The sequence below is a fragment of the Arvicanthis niloticus genome, chromosome 6 (assembly GCF_011762505.2).
Source record: "Arvicanthis niloticus isolate mArvNil1 chromosome 6, mArvNil1.pat.X, whole genome shotgun sequence".
Taxonomy (NCBI): Eukaryota; Metazoa; Chordata; class Mammalia; order Rodentia; family Muridae; genus Arvicanthis; species Arvicanthis niloticus.
In genome coordinates this window covers 100,785,026-100,810,043 of record NC_047663.1, presented here as the reverse complement: position 1 = coordinate 100,810,043, position 25,018 = coordinate 100,785,026, and the positions used below count along the sequence as shown (strand labels likewise).

Genomic DNA, 25,018 nt, shown 5'->3' with positions numbered 1-25,018 from the left:
ATCATCGTTTTGAACCTAACATCCTGTTTTTTATATCTTTGTCTGCCTTCCCACTTCCTTTCCTTACCTATGAGAGAAAGGATAAACTATAGAAAGCTTCAGAATATAACTTGAGATCAATCTCAGGCCCATTCCAGCTTCTCCTTCTGTTTCTTCCTCTTGCAATCTCTCCTCCCTAAGTCCCACCAACAGCTTCTACTCCAGTAAGGAGAGGGGAAAAAAAAAGAATAAAAGTTATCTCAGGCCAGTTGCCAGTGCTGAGATGGCCAGGAAATACCACACATGGGGCTGCATTCGTTGTGCCCAGTAAGGCTTCTAGATAATCTCTTCTGGGAGAAAAGCAAGTAGTAGAGTAGACACTCATATGTACAACACAAAGGAGGAGACAGAGGCCACACAGGTGTGGGATTAGCCCTAGGTCATACAGCTAGTAAAGGAAGGGCATAGCCCCCCCAACACACACACACACACACACACACACACACACACACACACACACACGGCAGGTTCCCTAGTCAAGCCTATCCCTTGACACACATGGTAGCTGAGTGGTCTCACCCCATCCTATTGTCCCACCCAGCAGTTGGGGGAATCCAAAACTCTTCCAACTGCCTTCTGTCTGCCTCTAGAAAACCAGAGGTCTGATGAACTCCTGGCCCCATCCAGCTTGAAAACAATTGCTTCTGTATAATCAGAATGCATAAGGGTTTGAGAAACCCATGGCAGCAGGAAGGAAAATATAGGAAAATGTTAGGTACAGAAGAAAGCCATCTTCCAACTTCCTGAGAAGGCTCCACCCTCTCATCACCTTTGTCAATCACTTCTATACTCTTCCAGACAAGTGCTCCCCATCCCCCATATCCAATCACACATTAAGTATTTGTTTTCATCGGCATGAAGTCTTTAAGGCAGGGGACCTGAAAATTATGATAGGGGACTGCAGAGATGGCTCAGTGATTGAAAGCACTGGATGCTATTCCAGAGGACCCAAGTTCAATTCCTAGCACCCACATGGTAGTTAAAAACTATCCATAACACCTAATCCAGGGGATCCAACACCCTCATAACGATATGCCTGAAGCCAAAACACTAATGTATATAAAATAAAAATAAATAAATAAATAAAAATAATATGATAAAGATGGGCTTATGAAGAAAAGAGCACAGGCCCTCAAGCCACAGAAGCCACTTTCTGTCCTGCTCCTCCCCTCCCCTGTTAACATGTATAGATCTTGCCTGTCCCTTAGTTTGTTATGATAAGGGAAAATCCTGCCAGTACAGGCTCTTGTCATGGTGTCTCCAAGATCAAAGTGACCATTGACTTGCATCTTACATGGGAAAGCCCCCTTAACCTAAAGGAATAGATTTACTTTTTTCAAATGTGGCTGAGGAGTAAATATTAGGACTTGAGTTCAGATTCCCAGAACCCATGTAAAGCCAGAAGAAATGAAGCAACTCACAGCCGTAACCCAGCCTTCCTGTGGCAAGACAGAAGGCAGAGACCACCGAGTCCCAGAACTAGCCTGGGGTCCAGTGGCCAACAAAAGAAAGGCTGCCTCATACAAGGAAGATGGCAAGGACCAGCACTCAGGCCTGTCCTGCACAGGTCACGATGGTGTGTGCACACCTACACACACTCATCATGATGAACAGCCCCAGAACTCCCCAAGAATTCAATAAAATGCCTGTCCTTTTCTGCCCCAGGCACCTGCTCTCCAGAGAGTCACTGCTCCCTTTTTCTTAGCCACTCTATTTCCAACTACTCTCTGGCCTGTGAGTTTGTACTAAGGCTTGGATTTCATCTCTCCAATCACCAGGGCAGTTCCCTCAAATCTGTGTAAGACAGGGCCACCTGGGGAAAGACAGACCAGACAAGCGTGAGGTCCTCAGAGGGATGTGGGCACAGAGAAAGACTCACTGTCCTAAGTGGGCTGAAGTCTGGCTGCCCCCATTTCTGATGGCTCTGAGCAGCTAGAACCTGCTCTTCCCACAAAGCTGAGCCTGAGCTGCTGTTAGCCAGTGGCCGTAACATGCAGGCCTTCGAATGGCTGTGTTGCGGACCTCCACTGTAAAACACCCTGCTCCAAAGCTAGAGTTCCTGGCCCCTCACCAACTCAGCAATATCAAAGTAATAAGAACGCATGCGACTGGCCTTTCTGCACCAGGGCCATCAAACATACAGAGCTGGGAGGGGCCTATGTCAGCTACAGAAGCAGCAAAACTTCAGTAAGACAGAGAATAGGGCGACTAAGCATCCTGGGGCAACTTGCCCCACGTGCGTGCGTGCACATGTGCACACACACACACACACACACACACACACACACACACACACAGAGAGAGACCACAGGGAACCCTGACATCCTGTCCTGTCCAACTCAGAAGAGGATAGAGAAGACAGCACCTAGGCACTGGGAACCACTAGAAGTGGAAACCCAGGCTAAGGAGCATTTCTGCCACTTAATATTTTATACATATATATTTTATTAATACACACACACACAGACTCAGTATCAAAAAAATCAAGAAATAGTCATGTAAATTAAGAAATTTCAGTAAAATATTTTTCTTTCTTAAAAAAAATTAGTCTTCTATTTTACTACCTAAAGTTTTTTTAAAGACATTGGCAGTTCAGCTTTTCAGAAGTATTTACCAGACTAAAACCAGGATACTTTAAAGGTTGCTGAGAGGCCACTTATAGAAGAGAGGGAGTGTAAGTTTTTTGTTTTGCTTTGTTGTTTAGCAGCACATTGAGATTAAATTCACATGACATAAAATCAGCCATTTCAAGTGAAAATCAAGTACTATTGGGTACAGTCAGGTATTGCATCAACATAGCTGTTTGGGACATCTTCCCCATGCAAAACAGAGCTCACACTTTCCTGTCCCCACCCCACTTGCACACCTACTATTCTAGCCCTTGCCATCAGCCCTGTGACCTTGGGTGTGGCTTCTTTCAATTAGCACATTTTAAGAGCTCACCCAGCTGAAGCCAGCTGTTTCTCTGTACCTTTTCAGGGCTGGACAGCCTTCTCTCCTACGATGAGGCCATCTACTGCAGGACACCTATGCTATGGAGGACCCAGGGCTGCTGCACTCTCTCTTCAGTCCTTTGTTGGCATACCCCAGGGCTGGAATGGTCAGACCCTAAGGAAATTCTATTTAACTCTTGAGGACTCACCTCAATGGGAGATAGAGTTGGTTTTTGTTGTTGTTGTTGTCTTTTAAGTCATTGCATCTCACTTAGTAAATGTCCAGAAATCCATGTGGTAGGTATCAATGTCCCTATATCACACAGCCAATATCTACTTCACCATGTTCACTTTAAATGGTCTTTAACACTGGAGATCAGTCTGACGTGCTGAAGAGTCCTTTGCAGAGGTACAGGGACTGGAAAGGAAAGGTGAAGACAGCCATGTCCAAGAACATGGCCATGAGGAGCTAACCAGCAAACACAGCAAGCTCTCCTCCCACTTCATACCACACACAGAGGAGCTGGGGAGAGCACAAGTATTTCACAAAGCATGGCTTCCATGAGAGATGTATGACAGATACCAGAGAAGCACCTGGATTGACGTGACAAGAGAATACAGTGGGAACTCAACAGTGCCACACTCATTACAATCTATGAGAACCAGAAACTACCCACTAACCCTTGAGAAACAGCTACACCAATGGCACCATGGACAGGATTGTGCATCTTAAGGAGAAGGAGCCATCCTACTCCCTAGGGTGTGATTCTACTCAGTATATACACAACACACGCAGTGCACCCTGACACACACACTGTACATTAACGTAAGGGAAGAACTGTGTTGTGTATCACAGACAGCAACAATTCCTGCAGATTTCTGTGGCTGGAACATGTCCTATCCCCACAGAACCCCACATTGGCCTGAGACCTTACCCTCTGTGCAGCCTGAGAATCCACTTGCTCCCTTTGAGCAAACAGTGCTAATGGTGCAGGTGTCTCCCTGCTGGTCCAAAAACCTCTCAGCAAAGGAGTCGGAAACTCTTCTGTAGGCTTGTAGAAACACACTAAAAGCAGATGCTGTCTAGAATAGTCTCTCTAGCAGCAGCTACCATAGTAGCATCACGGACATTACCTGGCCGCCCACATCAAGGAATAAAGGTCAGCACCTCCACATCCTGCCTCTGTGTCTCTTCTCCAGAAGCAGTGGGTGGGAGTAGCTGCACAGAGGAAGGAAGCTGCCCACAGAAGCCAACAGGGCAGCTTCCCTGGGACAGTGCCCAGGAGAAGGAAAGGAGAGCCTCTCCCCTCAGACCTCACTCCTCCACCCCTGGGACAGCACAGAAAGACGGAGCAGAAACTGGCACACTCTGACTGACTGGATGGGTACTGGTTCTCCAGTTGGGCAGACTGCACATTACTCTGCTCTGCAGAGCTCTCACCAGGGGCCAGCTAACTCAATCCACAGGACCAGCCGTTGCTGGTTTTGTTTAATGCTCCTCAGCAGAGGCCAATGTGCAACCAAGTATGGGAAGCACAGGTACAGGGGCCCCCTAAGAGGAGGGCTCGATACAGCTGGTAGTTGTGGTGAGAGCTGTCGCCTATATTCACAAGTTCCTACAGTGGGTCTGAGTAGCCAACAGACATTACCTCAGTCAGACCTCCCAACGATCCTCCAAGATATATACTGGTACTGTTCCTACTTTTCAGAAGAACAGACTGAGGCTCAAAGATAGGTAGGTCAGGGTCACAGAAAGTGAAGGCCTTTGCTGACCACAGAGGGTCCTCCACTCATGCTATGTAGCCAGACGAAGGAGGCTCCTGTTCTTGGTCCTAACAAATTACTGCACTTCCTCTGGGGAAAAAAAAGTCTGCAATGTTGGCATGTGTATAGTGGAATTAAAGTCTGGACCTTAATTCACCCCAAAGTCTTAAGTGTTCAGGGCTTGGTCCAGGGTGCAACTGCTGGAAAGTTCTGGACCCTCTGGGAGGTGAGGGCTAGAGGACACAAGGTTGCTAACCAAGGCACAGGCCCAGAAGGGATACTGGAACCCTAATGCCTTCCTTCCTCTCTCCTTGTTCCCCAGATTCTCACCTAGAGGTCAGCAGTTTCCTGTACTTCAAGCTCCCACTGCAAGATAGTTTCTGGCCACAGGCCCAAAGACTGTATACAGTCAACCAACCATGAATCCAATGAACCCTTTGAAACAATTATCCCAGATTAATATTTTCTTCACTCTATTTTAATTCAACAGCTAGTATTTCATTCAAATAATAGTCTCATTATACATGGTCCAAGAAAATTCAAATAAGAACCCAAATAAAAATCAGGTGTTACAGATTGGTCTTCAAATATCATAGCCACATTTATCTATGATCTCTCCAATATAAGCCCATGTCCATACCTTGGCAATGTGACCAATCAAGACTTCAAATAAATCACAGCAGCTGTCACCAGAGCTGGAGCCTTCTCCTCAAAGTTCCAAATGGATATGGCCATAGAATAAGGTGGAAGATCCATCTCCCTGCACCACTGGCTCCTTCGTCATCTTTTATGCATGCACTGTGTATCTGTGTATGTGTATTGTGAGTATGCATATACTTGTGTGTGTGCATGCATAGTATGTATGTGTCCAAGTGTGCAAGTACACACAGAGGCCAGAAGGTGACACTGGGCGTCTTCCTCAATTGCATCCCACTGTACTTCTTAAGACAAGATGTCACTGAACCTGGAGCTTGCTGCTAAAGCTAAGCTGGCTGGCCAGTGAGCTTCAGTGAGCTTCAGGTATCTGCCTGCCTCTGCCTCCCTGTCATGGGAATTACCCATGTGTGTCATGATGCCTGGCTTGTCCATGGGTTCTAGGTACCTGGATTCAGGTTGCACATGTGTGCAGAAGCACTTTCCTGGCAGAACCATCTCCCTAACAATTGTCCTTCTTGAAAGGTTTTATCTCAGGTACCATGTCACAGTATCTGAGTAAAAGCTGACTACAACTACACTCAGGCAAGCGTCCTTAACCCTCCAAGTTATGCTCAGATATGCTCACTGGAATCACAGCATCAACATCTGAGCTACAATATTAAGCTGCCCGGCAGAAGCAGAAGGGCACACTGTGAGTGCTGGGAGTGGACAAGGGGGAGGAGGTAGAGAGAAGCCTCAGCTTCCAGGTACACCTCTGCACAGGGCAATTTTGCAACAAGATAACCTTGAAGGAGAGGGCTGGACTATCTGAGTTGGTGAAAAAAAATAGCAAATTCCTTATTTCCTTGTAGTGGTGATGTCCCTTCTGCAGATAGAAAAAACCATGAGAAGTTCCTTAATAACTGCCAGCAGGGTATGTGCCATGTGCCAGGTACTGGGTGACACTGAATGCAAATTACTTCATGAAACCCTCCAAATCACCTCTCAAAACAAGACTGGATGAACCCTCTCTACAGGTTAAAATAGCTGGGTGGCAAAAAGTGACTTGCCCAAGGTCACAAGCAAATTAGGATGTGACCACAGGCCATTTGACAAATGATCCCACAGAGCCAGATGTGGTTGGTGTGTGTGTGTGTGCACATGCACAAGCATGTGTGCACAGCTAGTACTACAGCTGCATCTCAGAAAGAAGGGGCCGGGCTCTCTAGTGGCTCCATTAGAATCGAAACTCTCAAGCCTTAGTTAGGTGTAAGGTAGATCCCCTAGGTCACAGGTCATGGACGTGTTCTGTCTGGCTTCATTCTTCCACTCAGCATAGCCTCAAGGGGAAGACTGAGTGTCCAGTCAAACCCAAAGGTCCAGTGGTTTAAATGTAAATGTGCCACAAGTGTTGCCCCTTATTTTACTCAGGTTGGCCTGTCACTTGCAACCAAACAAGTCACAGATCATATGCCACAACTTGGAAGTCACACTGAGTTGCACTGATGTCACATGGTCTGTGACAAAGAAGAAATGAAGGCAGGAAGAGTGACTTTATACTTGTGTGGTGCCACAAGTGCCAGATGGGGAAGCAGATGCTAAATGCAATCTGCTTTGGGGTTTTGCACCCAACCAACTGACCCAGCAAGCAGCCACTCAGCTCTGAAATGCAATGACCCCCCAGAAGCAGAAAAAATCTGCAGATGTGATGTTCAAGCATCTCCATCTGCTCCTACCTTCAGCTGGACAACCGACCGAGTATGAGCAGAAAACACATGGCCCTGACTTGACCACAGCTGCCAGTCTGTCATGCCCCAGGGCTGCAATGACAGCATCTGTTGTGAAGAGCTTCATGCATGGTGGAATTGTGGAGTTAACCCATGGCAGGGAAGACTAATTGCATGTGAAATCCTCACGGATAATTAGGATGCCACGTTGCATAGCTTCCTCCCACCCTCAGGCTGTGGTATCAGATATACAAGCAACTCTCAAACAGATTTACACATAATCTGCAATTAATTAGAAGTACCCAGTTATTGGGAGAGCCCAGACGATCCCACTCTGTGAAACTTCAGCAGAAACCCACAAAACTCTTCAGAAGCCCACAAGCTCCACCTTCAATATGGACGGGTTATAAACCTAGTAACAGCACACCCCTGTGCAGCCATCAGGGCATCACTTGCCTTTTCCAAGCCCTGGGTTCTGGAACAGGGGGATGGTGGTATCTTCTGTGTGCCTCCAAAGTTAAGGAGATAGTTTGATGGTAAAGGAAAACGAGAAGCCTACTCTGTGCCTTAAAAGTTAAGGAGATGTGTTGATTAGGAAAGAGAATGAGGAGCCTACTGTGTGCCTCCAAAGTTATGAAGGTGACCTGAATGACAGGAGAAGAGAGCTCTGTAGGATACAGGATGCTAAGCTAAGGTCACCACTCCTCCGCTTCCTCAGTCCTGGGCAAAACAAAGGGATGAAGACGCAGCTCCATGGACCCACAGTGGAGGTGAGCAGGGCTCACTGTGGTGGTTTAGAGGTAAAAGGCCCCCATAGGCTGATGTGTCTGAACACTTGGAACACGAGTGGTGGCTCTGCTTGGGGAGGTGAAACCTTTATGACGATGGTCTTGCCGGCAGAGAAGCAGCACTGTGGCTGGGTCTTGACTGGTAACTTTCTGGCTCCTGCCCCAGCTCTCTGCTTCCTGATCACCACCAGGATGTGAACGAGACATGGACAAGTTCCCACTGCCATAGACAAAGCCTCTCAGCAACCATACCTCTTCCTCCATGGTGGACTGTCCCGTAAACTGCTGCTGTCAGGTGCTATGTCCCAGCGACAGGGAAGCTGGCAAACTCAACCACAGAAGCAGGGGTCTAACGCTCACAGCACAACTGCCAGCAGCAGCAGAATCCACCTGGAGCTCCCGACATCCAGCTTGGAGTGTGCCTGGAGCCACAAACACCAAACACTTCCCCCCACACTCTGATGACTGCCAACTGTGTGGAACACCCAGGACTTCTCTCGTGCGGCAGGAGAGAGCTCCATGCCCAGTCACCGGCACCCCTCTGTCTGTGCTGGGCACATAACTGCACTCCTGAGCTAAGGGCTGAAGGTTATTCAGAGGCAGCCATGTTGGTGCAAGAATGTAATTAGAAACTGAACAACTCATAACATTTAGTGCTTGTTGACTTAATATCCCTACTGCTTTCTTACTGTCATAAGGTGACAGTCCTTCCATGCCTTAACAAATAACCATCCACCCAATGTCTTCTAAGAAGAAGAAGCACTTTCCCAGGCCCCACGTGAACCCCCAAGATACTCTTCCTGTTTCCTTGGGTCTCAGGAAGACCTCTCACTCACCAGGGTTTCCTGTCTAAAGCCACCTGACAGCATCCCAACCAGTGGCTGCCAGTGCTACACATTCCAGGGAAGCTGTCACATGACACTGGAGCACTGGAACTTTGTTCTCCTTTGCTGCCTGCCACCCTACAGGAGAGGTTAATACTTGCTCTGCAGTTTACCTTTAGCTAGAAGGGTGAGGGGACTGAGCTCTGGTCAGTGAGGCACAAAGGGAAGCCTGTGAAGTAGACAGAAAGAAGAGGCCATTTTCCCAATAGAGAGAAAGTGCCAATACTTCCCACTGGCTCTTGTTTTCTGCTGAAAACAAATGCAGTGTCTACAACAGCAGAAACTGCCTCCATCAGATTAGCCAAAGCAGGAGCTCAGGAAGGAACCTAGAGAGAGGAGCTGAATGGAAGCCAGGGGGAGCACTGCTTCGTGAAGGAGCACTGCTTCCTGGTTGCTTCCTTTGGCTTGTTCATCTACCTGCCCAGTGATGGCATCTCCTACAGTAGGTGGGCCACTTCCCATGAGGAGGGGCATAAAGCCCAGCAGCCTGGCCCCAAGGATAAAGAAGAGTGTTCTCAATCTCAATCCCACCCTGTCTCCTCTTTCATTAGGATCCCAAAGAGTGCCAGTCAGTTCCCTCCGCCAGCAGAAAGGCTTTCCCTGACTTAAGGACCATCCAACAAGAGCTCAACCTTGGGAAAAATGCTCCTGCTGCCTCAGCTGCAGTGCTGTCTAACTGTCCACATGCCTGTAATCCCAGCGCTCAGGACAGAGGGGTAGGCAGATCTCTGTGAGTTTGAGGTTAGCCTGGTCTACAGAGTGAGTTTCAGGACAGCCAGCACTACACAGAGAAACCTTGTCTTAAAAAGAACAAAACAAGAAGCCTCTATGGCACCACACAAACCATCTCCACTTCCCCTTGTTTTTTAGCAATATTTCCTACTATTTCTAGGGAGTGTTTCCTAAAATATCTCTCAGTCTCCTTCTTGGGACATTGGTTGTTCTGGGCCTCAAGATTCTAGCAGTTTGGGGCCAGATTCTAATCTAACCACTTGGAAGAATTCCTCCACTCCTCATGAGGAATTCCTGATGGATCAGAGTAATTCCCTGCAGATATCCTGAGGACAGTGAAGTTGATGCACACAGAGGCCTGGACCAACCTACCATGCAGACTGCTCCCTCCCACCTTCCACACGGTGTCTGGTTTCATTCACTCAACCAACAACCACCTGGCCCTTTCAGGTGGCTGGTACTGGACAGGGTGCTGATAGTCTCTGTACAATGGGACAAAAACAAATGCATGTCCAATAGAAAGCATAGAAAGTATAGGCCCAGGTTTCTCTCTCTCTCTCTCTCTCTCTCTCTCTCTCTCTCTCTCTCTCTCTCTCTCTCTCTTTCTCTCTCTCTCTCTCTTTCTCTCTCTCTCTCTCTCTCTCATTCTCCCCCTCCCTTCCTCCCTCACTCTCCCCACCCCCTTCTCTGCTAGGCAGCAGCTGTGCCACTGTTCTATGGCCCTGGTAAGTTAGGCTTATTAAATGCTTATGATATCACGATGAAGCTGTCATAATTCAAGAATCATCTGTGAACTAAAGCATGAGAAATGAGACATGACCCCTGACCTCTGACCCTTGCACTCAGAGAGCCTGGAGGCATGTGAGGAAAGTCCAGCAGACAAAGAGCAAACAGGTACAGACATGAGCAGACAGGGGAGGTGTCACTAAGAAGCCTGAGGGTGAAGACCGGGCTAGGTGATGCCATATCTAGAAGGAAGGGGCGGAGTCAGAGTGCCTGAGTGGCAGGGACTAGGTCCCTGACACAGACCCCATCTGTCTTTGCCAGGACAGCCTGAGCAACAGTGTTGGCCAGGGATAAGCAAAACAAGTTCACGTCAGGCAAGCATCTCAGTCCCAGGGAAGGCAGCAGGCAGCCGTTTCTGAACCTCCGTCCTCCTTCCAGCTGCTTCGATGGAGGTGTCTGCTCTGTCCCCAGAGGGGCTGAAGGCTAGTGAAGATGGATTGCAGGGGACGAGCAATCCGTCTTCACCGACACCTACGCAAGGCTGACAGGACACCCACCGCTGAGCTCTCTATGCAATAAGGTTGGTTCCCAAGTTCTCCATTCAATCACTGACTAAACACCAACACCATAAGAAATTTGCAAAATTCCTACTCCAGGGTAATTACTCCACTTCAAGTAATATGGCTCATCACTGTGACGGGCCATATTGATGCGCACAGGGGCTTGTGGGAATTGCCCTCCGAACCATGGACACCGCCATCTCCATCCCCTAGGCTTCCCATCATTAACTCAGCACATCTTCCTCTCTGAGTCACCCCTGCTACTAGGAGACAAACATCTGCTTTATTCTAAATGTTCATCTGCCAGTGTGGATTTGTGGATGAACTACTGCTGGCCTTTCTTAAAAGCAAAGGCAATGGTGACGGTGTACCTGTGATCCCAGTGCAGCGGAAGAAGAGACACTTGAAATCCTGAGGTCCAGCCAATGAGAAACCATGTCTCAGAAAATGAGGCAGACATGGTAACATGGGTGAGAGAAAGCCCAGAAGGCCTCAGGCCCACCCCAAGAACCACAGGCAATGGCAGGAGTGCTGAGAGAGGGAGGGACAGTCTTCCTCGGGGAGGAGCACACCACCTGTTTATCCATCCGAATGGCCACCCTGAACAGACTAAACAGCTATAATTATGTAGGGGTGTGTGTGTGTGTGTGTGTGTGTGTGTGTGTGTGTGTGTGTGTAGACACATGTAACAGCAATTATGAACAAAGAGGCCATGAACTGAAAGAGTCAATGGGACTATGGGACGATTTGGAGGGAGAAATGGGAAGAAGAAAGTGACATATAATCACAATAAATAAATAAATAAATAAAATAAGTATGACTAAGGAACAAGAGCTGAGGCTGTCCTCTAGGTCAACACACATGTGCACACACATAAGCACACACACAGGAAAGCACACACAAGCTTTAGTAACATGCAAGCAGAGTTAGGCTACCAGCCCACCGCACACACGCACAGCATCATCCAGGCTGACACAGACCAGCAGACACAGGGCAGGGCAGGTCTCCACCATGCTCTGAAGTCTCTATGCCTCAGTGCTAGTTGTCCCTTGTGGCTGTCCTGAAGGAGACAAGTGCTCAAAGTGTGAGGCACACTGTATTCACGATCTCAAGCAGATGTGTGTGAGAAAATCTAACAACATGCTTCCCAAATTCAAAGAGCTCATCACATCAAGTATTCCACAATGAGGAATATTTCAGTCCAGTGTGTGAGAATGGCGACCTGCCCACAGCTTACCTCCAGAGGTTGTGGATGTACACAGTGCCAGGTCACTCGGATGATAAGGAGAAAAGGAAGACCCCTTTAAACCACCTGGGTCTGCTCAAAGTCTAGCCAGTGTGACCCTGAGCTGGGCTTTCCTGGAGAACAGTTTCCTGTGCTAAGGACCAGAAGTGTCACAGGATACTCTCTTCAAACGAATTGAGGCCACCTACAGACTCCACCCTACGGATTCCCCCTCCTCCCCCCCCCCACTCCTAGCACTAGTAAGGAATCTCTGTGTTAGTGTCAGTGGCATCAGCTGCAGCATCTGATTAAAGGTGGTCATGCTTTTAAGTATTGGGCTGAGGTGACAGTGCATAACCTCAGGGCATCTGTTAGGATTTTCTGCTCAGGATGCACTCCTGAGAGAGGTGGATGGATGAAAGTCACGAGAAGGTGTATGACTCCCTTTCTTCCTGTTGTCACTCCCATATGACTCTTTCCTTCTTGTCCAACTGCCCCTCATGCCGTGCATTCTGCCATGTCTCACTTCCAGTCTTGGCCGCTCTGTGGACAGGATCCATGCTGTCCACAAGAGCCGACGATGCCGATGGGCGCTGAGTGCACGCCAGACCCACCTTCCACACACTGCCTCCTTCAGTCCTCACAGCAGCTACAGGAACCTCATCCTATGCATCTCAGTAATGGGGAAACTGAGGCACGGAGTTCATAAGCAGTAGAGATGGAGCCTCACTCTTCCTCCAGTACCCAGAACAGCGCCCACTATGTGACAGACACTTAGTAAACACTTGGGGAGGAGATGAACAAATGAAGAACAGAGGTGTGTCTAAATCATGTCTGGAACCTTACAATTCCTGACAGTGGCTATAATCTGGGAAACAAGATTCAGAAGGAAGAGCAAGCTCCTGCATTAGCTGCACTGTCCAGGCACAGGCTGTGTGACTAAGGCACAGCACTTGGACTGTGACCTGTTTAATGGTCACTGTTCTGCCAGTTCATCCTAAAATCTCATCACTGAACCCTCAGCCAGGCCCTGGGCTGGATGCTGGGCCCTCCCACTGGCTTCCAAGTCCCGTGGTGCTTCTTAGTTTCATTTCTCAAACTGTCCACTGTTTGGAATGGTGTTGCCAGGCAACAAGGCAGCCTGCCTCACTGAGACTGAGAATCCCTTCCCACAATATCAAGGGAAAAACAGACTGCTTACTAAGGCCAGTGAGCAACAAAGGGTATTTCTCTTGCCCTCTCTGTCATGGCTCAACATCAAAAGTGACAAAAGAACGAGCAACTCAAGTTGCTTGTCTCCCATCTTTCTCTGACAACCACTCTGAGCCCCAGCAAAGAAAGGAAGGCAGTGGTCAGGATTCAAAAGTCATGTAAATATCTCTGGCTGAGCAACAATAGCAAAGGAGAAACAGTTTCTAGTTAGCAGTGTATTCCCTTCTAAAGTAGACGGACTCCCCTTGTCCGTGATAGCCTTACAGGAAGCTATGTGCACATCACCTCTGCGCCCCACCCCGCAACCTGACTGCTGAAATAAGGCACCAGCCCTGGACACCCACAACTGGGACGCAAAACCCCAAGGTTTCTGCAAGGGGAGGGGAGAGCAGGCAGCAAGGACAGAGGAAAGGCTATGGCGCCCCCTGGTGCTAAAGGGCTGTCCACCAACAACAGGGAGGGAAACTTAGCTCCCAAATAAAGAAACTAATTCAAGAGTAGAGAAAAGCAAAGGTGGTGGGCACAACCATGAGTGTCCACTGGGTGGATTCCCACTACATCTGCATCCTCATGAAGGACATGTAGCTCCAGGAAGCCATGTGCTCAGTGCGTTTCTGCAGCTCCGACTCAGACCACCCGTTGTGTACAGGTGCTGAGCCTTCCACACTTGCAGCTGCCACATCTTCACAGCGGGGATGACAGGGCTGAAGAGACCGCAAACACCCACAGGAGTGGTGAGCAGTCCCAGAGTCCTCATTCCAAATAGGTTCGTTCTTTTCCTAAGCTTTTCAGCAGACACTCAGTATCCCTGCCCCCACCCCACAAGGATACTAGGCACACAAAGAGCCTGCTGTCATCGGCATAACCACAGCCATACTTTGCCAAAGGCACTCTCATGCCAGGCAGGGAAATCCAGGCTCTCCTGGCATGGCCACACATTCCCTTGGGGTTGAAATCACCCCAACTAAGAAACATATCTGTTGGAGTGTATAGAGAAGATTATGGGTACACATCCAGGAAAGGGAGCTTCAGAGGCTTGTAATGGTAAGGATGCCTCCATTAGAACAGAAAATTGTGACTGCCCATTTAGAGGCCTAGATACTGTGTTTGAAGTAATTATCCAGTAACGAATCCTTTAAGGGTATTAACAGTCTCACGTACAAGTTACTGAATACTTAATATGTGCCACTCTGAGATACATTTTCCCAATCTGTCTTTTCAAAATGTAATTTACAGTCTTCTGAGTATGTTTCTTATATGTATGCGTTTAACCTTCACAAACTCACCAGAGAAGTAAGCACCATTGCTAGCCCTGGTTTACAGACCAACACCAACACAGAACTTGGTTTGAAGCCAATGAGCGGGGTGCCAGAGTGCCCCCTGGTGGTGAAGGTGCTGCAATGCTGCTTACAGCCATCAACGGAGAGAAAGGGTGCTTTCTTAAAACACAGCTCACATCACATATTCCAACAAAAACATTAATTCAAATGTACAGACACTCAGCTGTTAAACAGGAGGTGAATGAAGTAAAGCTGACATAAACATCAAGAAATATCTACTAAGTAGTAGGAAAACACCCAGCCTGGTGGCTTTTCCAATAGGCAGACAGCCACAACCTTAAGTGCCTGCTAGTGAGGCACCAACATTCAGTGTGCTTTCCACAGGCTGAGCATCTCCCATAGGCCTTACTTTCTGTGTGTGTGCACACGCATGTGCAAGCATGCAGTGGCTACTCTCAACTCACTGGCGTTCACAGGATTCACAAGGCACACTCCAGTGGCCCTCATTATCTGGCTGTGCAGAGGTCTGCACTGCTGGCCACACTCAACACAAAGATACAATTATGACATTTGCCTTTTACAAAGAAAAGTAGCATTTCATTTCAAAACCCTGCAAACTCAGCCAAGACCATCAGAGTTCTGCTGCCTTCCAGGCTGGTGACCACAGTCACCTATGTGAGCCGAGGTGTGAAGAGCTGGAGACCAGGATGGGACCGCAGCTCAGTTGTTGGGTGTTTCCTTGCGCCAGGCCCTGGACTTCAGCCTCAGCACTGGGAATATACATACAAACACACACACACACACACACACACACACACACAGGCTGTGGGCCAGGACAAGGATGCTTATCTACACTGCCCTATCAAGGTCTCTCATCTCAATGACTGCTACTCACTGAGCACAGAAGACTGTAGCAGGGGATAAAGACTCACAGTTTCTTTGGCATCACAGTAACTACCAAGAGCAAACAAGTCAACACAGGCACACAGACTCAGCAGATGGTTCCATCCTGCTGCCGATGAGAACTCAGGGACCAGGACAGTCGCAAGGAACCCTGGCTGGAACAACCAAGAAGTGACGGTGTTGAGGATCAGCCATGATCAAGTCCAGAGACAGTGTTCACAAGCACACAGGAAATGAAGCATTTGCCGAAGCTTCCCAGTCTGTAATCCTCTGCTCCATCAGATGAATCCTGTAGGGCTGCACAGATGGCCCTTCCTATTGTTCTCACAGACAAAGCAAGGGTAGGTGGAGGCAGGTAATGTCCACTACATTTCTGAAAGAGCCATGATCCTTATCTTGCAGGGGCAGAGTGAACAAGAGAAGCCTTCCCACATGAAATCACCCCCAGAAAACAAAAGCTACCCCACCACCCACACCACCCACAACTGTTCGGCACAGCCCATATAACTACCAGACACCCAGAGTAAAACAGCCCACTCATGTGGGCCTTTCCTTCAGAAGGTCAGCTGGGAATTCCTGATAGGTCTCAAGCCAAAGATGACCAGAAACAACTAGGATTAATTTCTAAAAAGTAGATGAATAAAAACAAGACAGGCTGAGTCCCTGCTGTAGGCCCAGCTTAGGGAGATCACAAAGAGTGTCCTCATGGAAAAGGAACAGCCCAAGCTGGTGGCTTTGTCAGGGATGGAAACGGCTTGGCAGCCCCCAGAGAACCCAATTCACCTGCTCCATATCCCACACTGGAGAGAGGCTGGGAAGGGCCCTAGGAACCATGCCTGGCCACTAGGAGAAGGTGCTAGCTCATCCTCACATAGACTTCAGCAACTGCTCACCCCACACAGCAACAAAACTCACATTAGCAGTTCCTGCTCTGCAGCCAGGGGAGGGAGGCCAGAGGAGCAGGAGACTGTGGGAAATCTCAGTTCGTAGGGAACATGGCTGTGGAGAGTGTCCATGTGCAAACAGAAAGGTCCAGATGTGGAGATCCAGTGACATGCCAAGGAGAGTGTTCATGGGCAAACAGAGTGGTCCAGGTGTAGAGATCCAGGAGATCCATACATAAGTTTCTATGTCACCTCAGATAATGTATTTCCAAGCAGAAATGTCATCCTGGGGTGCTGTTAAAGGGGCCTGTAACTTCTCTGGGTGATAGTCACTCTCCGTCTGCCATCACCACTATGGGCTCAGGGTTTGTTGCACTTTGCTGTTTGAAGGAAATACTAATTTTGGCCCAAAGGCTGATGAGGAAGAAAGGTGTAATTTTTACACTGTCCAAGTGTAGATATGGAAACAGAAAGCCTGCCCTCTACCCGTCTCCTTCCTGCTATCAGGGGTAGGAAGGAGATGGCTAGAGCTCAGAAAGAAAATACAACAGCCAGTCAGGAAAAGGAAACTGGCCTCTGATGACCATGGAGTCTCACCCTAGCCCCTCTGCCAACCCAGCCATGGCACCAGCCCCACTGGCCACCTGCTGACCTAGTTATGGAACATCTGTCTTTTAAACAATTGTGTGAATGTGTGTGTGTGTGTGTGTGTGTGTGTGTGTGTGTGTGTGTGTGTAGGTAATATGGGCCATTCACACCCACCCTTCATTGCTGTGTCTCTAATACTTTATCCTGGAGCTGGAGTTGGAGCTGAAAATGATTTGCACCACCTGGTCATTAGACTATCTCATCAGCAAAACTGATTTGTCCAGAGTCACAAGGAAAGTCAGCTGGAAGAGTCTCTTACTGCTGGCAGCACACAGAAGGTAGCTTAGAAACCACAAGGCACAGAAGGTTCCTTCTATTCTTTAGCAGACACACCCCCAAGCACCACAATCTGGCCCCAGTCTGGAAGCCTACAGTGATACCACGATCAGGTACTAACTTCATGCCTGCTTGCAACGTCCACACCTGCCTAGGATAAGCACACATGCCAGCACACATGGCAGCCTCAGAGAGTACTCACGGACTGTCATGGACTCAGGCACTGAGGCAGACGGTAACAAGCTGCTCAGAGGACTTCCTCGGCCTGGAGAACCGGCTTCCCTACTGGGAAAAAGTAGACAGAAGGAAGTTACACTCATCCTAAAACGTAACTTCAGTGCTCACAACACTCACAGGCAAAATATTTCCCCAGGAATCTACTGGAAAAACAACGCAGCTGCCCTGACGAATGTCTGAAATGCACTGGTAACTCCAATTCAATTCAAATCAATTCAAACCCCCTTTGTAAGTAAGCTACTCACTCAATGGGCATGTCTGCAGCTAGGGTCAGGAAGAAACCACTGCCTTCCTGTTCCAACTTGTGTAGCTGTGTACACACGTCCTTTCAGTGGTCTATATTGTCACATTCTTGTGGTTTGTATTATCACTTTTCCTAGTTAAAATGGTCCCTGGGTCCATGTCCCTAGTACAAGTGCCCCACATGTTATATGAGCTTCACTCAGACAAGCGTGGAATTTCAATATCCAATGTCAACTAGTCCACAGCATGTGTTGCTGATAGTCTCTCATGGATCCCAGGCTAGAACTTGCTATGTGGCTAAAGATGATTTTGAACTTCTGATGCTTCTGTCTTCACTTCCCAAGCACCATACTCAGTTTTATATGGTGCTAAGGATGAAACCTAGAGCTCTACACATGCTAGGCAAGCACTCTCCTACAGCTGAGCTATATCTCTTGTAGATTCTAAACAAGATGCCTTCAAATGAGGACAGACGTGGAACCAGGCTATGGATATGGAAATGTCATGACAACAGGCTCCAGCATCCCCCTGTAAGCAGGGCTGGTGCTCAAAGAGGCTTAGAGAGCATAATGAATGGCTGACTGCAGGTAACGGGACGGTGTGCATGCCTACAATCCATTTCTAATGTGAACAACAGCACTAGTTTGTCCATAAGCAGCAGGGAGACCCCGTGACCGGGGCTCGCATTCCTTGATCACTGTTGCATTTGGAAAAGGCTCAAAAATACAACAAGAAAGGAGTCAGGGTCCTGGAAGGGTGCAGTGACACCATCCTTTATGAGACCGGGCTCAGTGGTATCAGGCCCTTCGTGGTGTGTCATTTTCAGAATCCTGTCTGTTCTGGGTGACATGACACCAAGCAAGGTGTGGACCAGCAAGGACCCCCTACCTTGAAGCTAAGTCGAGCACACAGATGGATAACTTCAAGACAACAAATTAAAATTGTAAAGAAAGAGGAGGAGATAAGAGCACCAGAGATGAGGTGATATTCAGGAGACCAGAGCAATATCCCCTATGAGCAACAGTGACACTAATGACTTAGTTTTCCTTTTTTTTTTTTTTTTTAATGTGAAAGAGAAAAGCATCTGCACTTTCAAGCTGCCAGGCAATGCACTAATTACTTAGAGCTAGCACCTCTTTCCCTTGGCCTGGACATCATTTAACACCAGGACTTGATAAGCACCATTGTCAACTCTAACAGACTTTAACCAGGAAGGTGGGGGTGGGGGTATGGCCGAAGGGCTGTGCAGGACAGGGGCATGCAAATGAGGTTTGATGGCTGCTGACCCTCCTTTCTGTGCTCAGAATGGAACCCTGAGCTTTTTGCACACTAAGTGTGCTCTGCCTCTGAGGGCCACCCAGCTAGGACGCTGTATTATAAAGTAGTTTGTCTGGGCGAATGGTCACTCGTGACCCCAACAGCTGCGCATCTGCGCACAAGCATGAGGTTAGGCCTCAGTCTTCAACTCCAACAGGTACCACCTATCTTCAAATGAGAACAAAAGGCAGAGACGTAAACAGCAGGTCCCAGTCCACTGATGGGCTTGGTGTCCTGATACTGACCTGTAGCGAAGGCCAGGCTCTGGAATTATGTGTCCCTCTGTTTCTGTTCCATTCTCCAGACTTCCCACGGGGGCATCTGCAGAAACGCAGAGAGGGTGAGGCTTTATTTTCCACTCCATTTCTCCTTGCCATGTGCTCAGCTGGCCTACTGGCTCCCTTTAAACTCTTCCCACCCATACACAGACTTCATCTGCTACCCATTTCTTCTGAGCAGGCATCATTGAGACTCAGCACTAGTTGCTACATGTGCCAAAAAAAAAAAAAAAAAAAAAAAAAAAACAACCTTGAAGCAAGCGAAGTTATTCCCAAAGTCCATAATCTAATCTAAGGCCCACAACAGACACGGGTTGTTAGACGAGTTGCTCATGCTTGTGGTGGACAATAGAGGGCAGCAGCATCTCAGTATTGGCCAAGTCTGACACTTTCTACTAGACAAACTAAGCATTTGGGAAAGGAAGTAAGGCCATGTTTCTAATTGTAGCAGACGCAGTAGCTGCTGCTCAGGCCTCCTTCCAGGAAAAAAGTGCAGACCTGCAGATCTGGGGCTGGATGTCCAGGAAGATTGTATCACTCAGGGGAACCCTTGTTCATTCATGAAACTTGAGTCAGGCAATGGAGCCACAGAGGCAGAACAATCCTCTGGGCCTCTCCTAGACTTAAGGGAAGTGAGCCTGGAGAAGACAAACCCTTTCTCACCTTTGGCTGCACAACCCAGTCAACCCCCACTGGCTCCAGTAACCCAAGGGCACTGCGAGCCTGGTTTCCATCCCAGGACTGTGAGGCATCAGATGAGAAATCAAGTGACTACCTCCCCGCTCCTTGCTACCTAGCAGTGAGGCTAAAGGGTGCAGATGCTGCTGGCATCTGCAGGGCCCAGCTTCTCAACTCCAGTCAGCCACACAGGCTCTCTATGCCTTCTTCCCGTTTTGTTATGCTTCGCTCTGCTCTGTCTGGTGACAGGGTCTCCCTATGTAACCCAGGCTGGCCTCTAACTCACCCTTTCCTTGCCTGAGCCTTCTGACTGCTGGAATTACAAACATATGCCTATCATGCTTGTCTGGCCTACTGTACAACATTTTAACAATTATTTGGCCAGGCGGTGGTGGTGCACGCCTTTAATCCCAGCACTTGGGAGGCAGAGGCAGGTGGATTTCTGAGTTCAAGGCCAGCCTGGTCTACAGAGTGAGTTCCAGGACAGCCAAGGCTATACAGAGAAACCCTGTCTCAAAAAACCAAAAAAAAAAAAAAAAAAATTATTTGAAATAATAATTATTTGAATAATTTTATATTGTTGTGGTTTTGAGACAAGATTTCACTCTGTGAAACCCTGTCTCAAAAAACCAAAAAAAAAAAAAAAATTATTTGAAATAATAATTATTTGAATAATTTTATATTGTTGTGGTTTTGAGACAAGATTTCACTCTGTAGCTTGGGCTGGCCTCAAATTTATAACAATCCTGCCTCCATCTCCTGAGGCCTGGGATTACATATGTGAGCCATCAATTGCTCTTTGACCCCTGTGACTTTGTGTAATCCTACAAAGTCTAGTGTATATTCTTATCTCTAAAGATGGTAACTTTCAAAGTCCCTCATTCAGCCCTAAGTCCTGGCTCATCATTTCTGGCTATCAGGAAGTTCTACTGAGACCTCAGCAGCCTCCTGCATTTTCAAAACCCCTAGGCCTTATAATCCTCTTTCCTTCTGGACTCTTAGTTCAGGGGCACCTGCTGTCCACCCACCACAGTACAGTTCCTGGAAAAGGCTTATGGTTTGTTTAATCCTTAGTTCATGGTGCCATAATAGGACTGTAAGAGGCAGGACCTGGTTCACTGGAGGATGTGGCCTTGAAGAATCAGATCCTGGGACCCAGGTCCCTTCCTAGCTCTCTGCGTTTCCTGGCCACCATAAGGTAAGCAGCTTCCTCCATCGTGCATTCCCAAACATGATGCTCTGCCTCACCACAAGACAATGCAGCAGCTGAACATGGAAGGAGACCTCTGAGCTTGTGAGCCAAAATAAACCTTTCCTCCCTATAAGCTGATGTCCCAAGTATTTTGTTACAGTAACAGGAACTGACAAACACAATATCCAAAATCTCCAGTGTCACTAAATTATCCCTCACTCTGCTCATGTGCTAATGTCTGATTAGAAGGCTCCAGTGTCTTTTAAGGATCCTTCAGCAGGAGGCTACCTCAGCTCAGTCATCTTCAATGCTGAAATTCAGTCACAACTGACGGAGTCCAATACTATGTATGGCTGGAATAAAGGGCATTCCAGATGCAGCACTGACTTGGCCCCTCTGTGTGGCATACACACAGCCGGCACTGTGGTGGGCCAGATGCACTGGCACATAGAACATAAACAACAGCCACTGGCATCTTTACTATATGCATGGCACTGGGATAGCCATGGGCATCTTTACTATATGCATGGCACTGGGATAGCCACGGGCATCTTTACTATATGCATGGCACTGGGATAGCCACGGGCATCTTTACTATATGCATGGCACTGGGATAGTCACTGGCATCTTTTATTCTATGTATGGCAGTGGGATAGCCACTGGTATCTTTTATTTTATGTATGGTGGTAGAATAGCCACTGGCATCATTACTATATGTATGGTGGTGGGATAGCCACCGGCATCTTTTATTCTATGAATGGTGGTGGGATAGAACACAGGAGCTGAGAAGATGCTCTACCATTGGGCTCTACTCCCAGTCTGTATTATCTTAACTTCACAGAAGAAGACACAAACCCCAAAGACTTAACTGACTTACCAGGATCCTGGAGTTAGTAAGTGAAGCATCTGTTGAGCACTGGGTTGAGCCCTCCTCACTTCAGCAGGCAGGCTCACTAAACTGACCTGAAGTACGTTTGCCCTTCTGACTTCCTGGCTCTCCTGCCTTGGCACCTCTGTCTGCCCTGTGTCCTGTGTGGGTATCATTCTCCCAACACTACCCATCCTTGCCCTGCAGCATCTCTCCACCGTCTGCAGCCATCCACTCATCCACCCAGCAGGAGTTTACTTACAGCCCCAACTGAGGGCTCAGAACTGACCAGTGTCAAATGCAGGGTAACACTAGAAGACAGGCATGGATGCCCTTGTACTTGTGAACCTCACAGACTAGAAAAAACAGGCACTGTCTAGTTATACACAAATCTGTCTCTGCACAATATCTCCATCCAAAAAATGAAGACAGCTTTTCAGGGTTACACAGTGTGGGACATGAAGCCTGACCTATCCAAGAAGGGAGAAATTTTTTTAAAAAGGCATTTTTTAAAAAGTGTTATTTGTCAAGAAAGCTTTGTGTTCTAGTTCCAGAACTCAGAAGGCAGAGGCAGGAGGACTGCCACAAGTTAAGGTCAGCCTGGTCTACATGAGTTTGAGGCCAGCCATGAATATATAGCAAGACTATGTCTCAAAAAAATGAAAAAAAAAAAAAAAGAAAGAAAAAACGATGACATCTAAGCTACAACCTGAGGGATTACTGGGAGCACAGAAGGTGGGAGAGAGAGAGAGAAACAGAAGCAGGTGGATAAGGGAGGGGGGAAGGCATGAATGAGAGGGGGTGAGGCTCCACTGCTTAAAGGTTGCTTAATGGCTACAGTAACAACAGCAAACTAGCCCAGGTGCAGAGGGAGAACCAGAGCATGGGAATGATGTAATCTGACTGTTCTCCATATTTGCTCTAGCTGATAAAAGAAGAACAGATAGAAACACTGGCAAAAGAAGTGGTGCAGGCTTGTTGAGAAGCCATTTTGTAACAGCCCTGGCAAGAAGTAACAGATGGACTAGGGATACAGAAGCATTTTGAAGACACATTCTATACATTTTTCCTTCATACTGGTAATTTTAAAAACAGCCTCAAGTCATGGCCATTAGCATAAACTGTAATCCCAGCCACTTGAGAGGCTGGGGCAGGAAGACAGCTAGTTGAAAGGCAACATGAGTGGCCTTAGTGAAACACTGTCTCAGAATAAAAACTACTAGGCTGACAAGATGGTTCAGTATATAAAGGCATCTGTTGTCAAGCCTGATGACCCCAGTGTGATCCCCGGAAAGAAAGAAGTGACTCCCAAAAGTTGTCCTCTGGCCTCCTCACATGCAATGACACATCTCTACACACTCACACTCAAAATACATAAACAAGTAAATGTAATTGTAAAAGATTTGAATATGGGGCTGAAGAGATGGGTCAGTGAGTGGTTAAGAGCCCTTGCTTTTCTTCCAGAGGACCTACGTTTAGTTCACAACACCCACATCTAGTGGCTCACAATTAATTGCCTATAACTCCAGTGCCAGGGGATCTAATACCCTCTTCTGGCCACCATGGGCACTTATACTATGTGCCTTGTTTATGGTGGATGATGGGAACTCTCAGCTTCCTTCTATGATTGTCATGCATGCCTGCTGCCATGCCTCCTAATGTGATGGTCTCTTAACCCTCTGGAGCTAGAAGCCAGAATAAATTCATTTTTTTTATAAATTGCTTTTGGTTATTGTGTTTATCACAGCAACAGAGAATGAGCTAATATACTCAACTTAACAAGCAGCCACTGAAGCTAGAAGTAAGGACAAAGAAGGTAAGAATGTTAGACCCAGGGGGATGAAGTAAGAAGACCATAGGCTGCAGAATGCTCTCAGACTAGCTGTACATCTCTGAAGCCATCACCAAATAGGCAAACACAGAAGGAGAAGCCACATGGAAAGAGAATGCACACACCAAAAGAGAAGCAGACACAGACAGAGAATGCACACACAGAAAAAGAAGCACACATGGAAAGAGAATGCACACACAGAAATAGAAGCACACACAAAAAGAGAAGGACACAGAGAAAGAGAAGCACACACAGAAAGAGAAGCACACACTGAAAGAGGACACAGAGAAAGAGAAGCACACACAGAAAGAGAAGCACACACAGAGAAGGACACAGAGAGAGAAGCACACACAGAAAGAGAAGCACACACAAAAAGAGAAGGACACAGAGAAAGAGAAGCACACACAGAAAGAGAAGTACAAGTGCTGGGTAGGGCCTCTACAGAGTTCAGGTGGCTTCTCCCATCTCCTAAGGTGCAAAATAATGGTCACTGTTTATGGTTAATGTTGATGTGACCAAGTTTAGCAACAAACTGTTAGGGGCAGGCGAGCCTCCCAGGGTCTTGCCAGCCACTTTACCCTGAGGCATTCTGCTGGAGCATCTATAACACTCCAGTTCTAAAGGAAATCTCTAAGCTACTTCTTAACTTTGAATGTCTACAAGCCATCCTTGCCCTGAGCCCCAGATCTCCTAGCTCCGACCTGTACGGATAAGTCAAAAACCCCTCTGGTTCTTGGAACAGAAGCTCTTATTGGAGAAGACAGGAAGCACCCACCTGATGCACCATAGGAGCCCACTCCACTGACAGGGAAGAGGCCATCAGTGTCAGCATCAGCATCTCCATGAAGCACCTGCAGTGGGGCCCAGCCATGTACCTGGGGATGGCTGGCGCTCCCATCCAGTGTCCTATGGAGAAAGAATACAGCTGCATGACAGGGCCTCCACACATACCACAGCATCTGGGTTCCTCAAGTCCCCAGGCCTACTTGGGGCTAAAATCAGGACCACAGAACTCAGAAAGGACCCCCCCCCCCCCAGTACTCATTTATGAGAGCTTGCTGAGTGTCTCCTAAAAGCAAGTACTGTGTTCACCACAAGGGCAAAGAGCCAACAAATGGCTATCATGTGCTCTTGGGGCTTATAGTCTGCAAGAGGAC

At 47.8% G+C, this 25,018-nt stretch overlaps 1 protein-coding gene across 4 annotated transcripts in view; it reads right to left on the bottom strand.

Moving 5' to 3' along the window:
* Snx29 (sorting nexin 29) overlaps positions 1 to 25,018 on the bottom strand; it is a 389,041-nt gene that overhangs the window by 293,770 nt on the left and 70,253 nt on the right. For all 4 annotated transcript variants that reach the window (XM_034506447.2, XM_076937433.1, XM_076937434.1 and 1 more), the window contains 3 exons: positions 24,637 to 24,767; positions 19,260 to 19,335; positions 17,420 to 17,502 (listed from right to left, as the gene is read on the bottom strand). In XM_034506447.2, the coding sequence (XP_034362338.1) occupies positions 17,420 to 17,502; positions 19,260 to 19,335; positions 24,637 to 24,767 (290 nt within the window). The remainder of the gene's footprint in view (positions 1 to 17,419; positions 17,503 to 19,259; positions 19,336 to 24,636; positions 24,768 to 25,018) is intronic.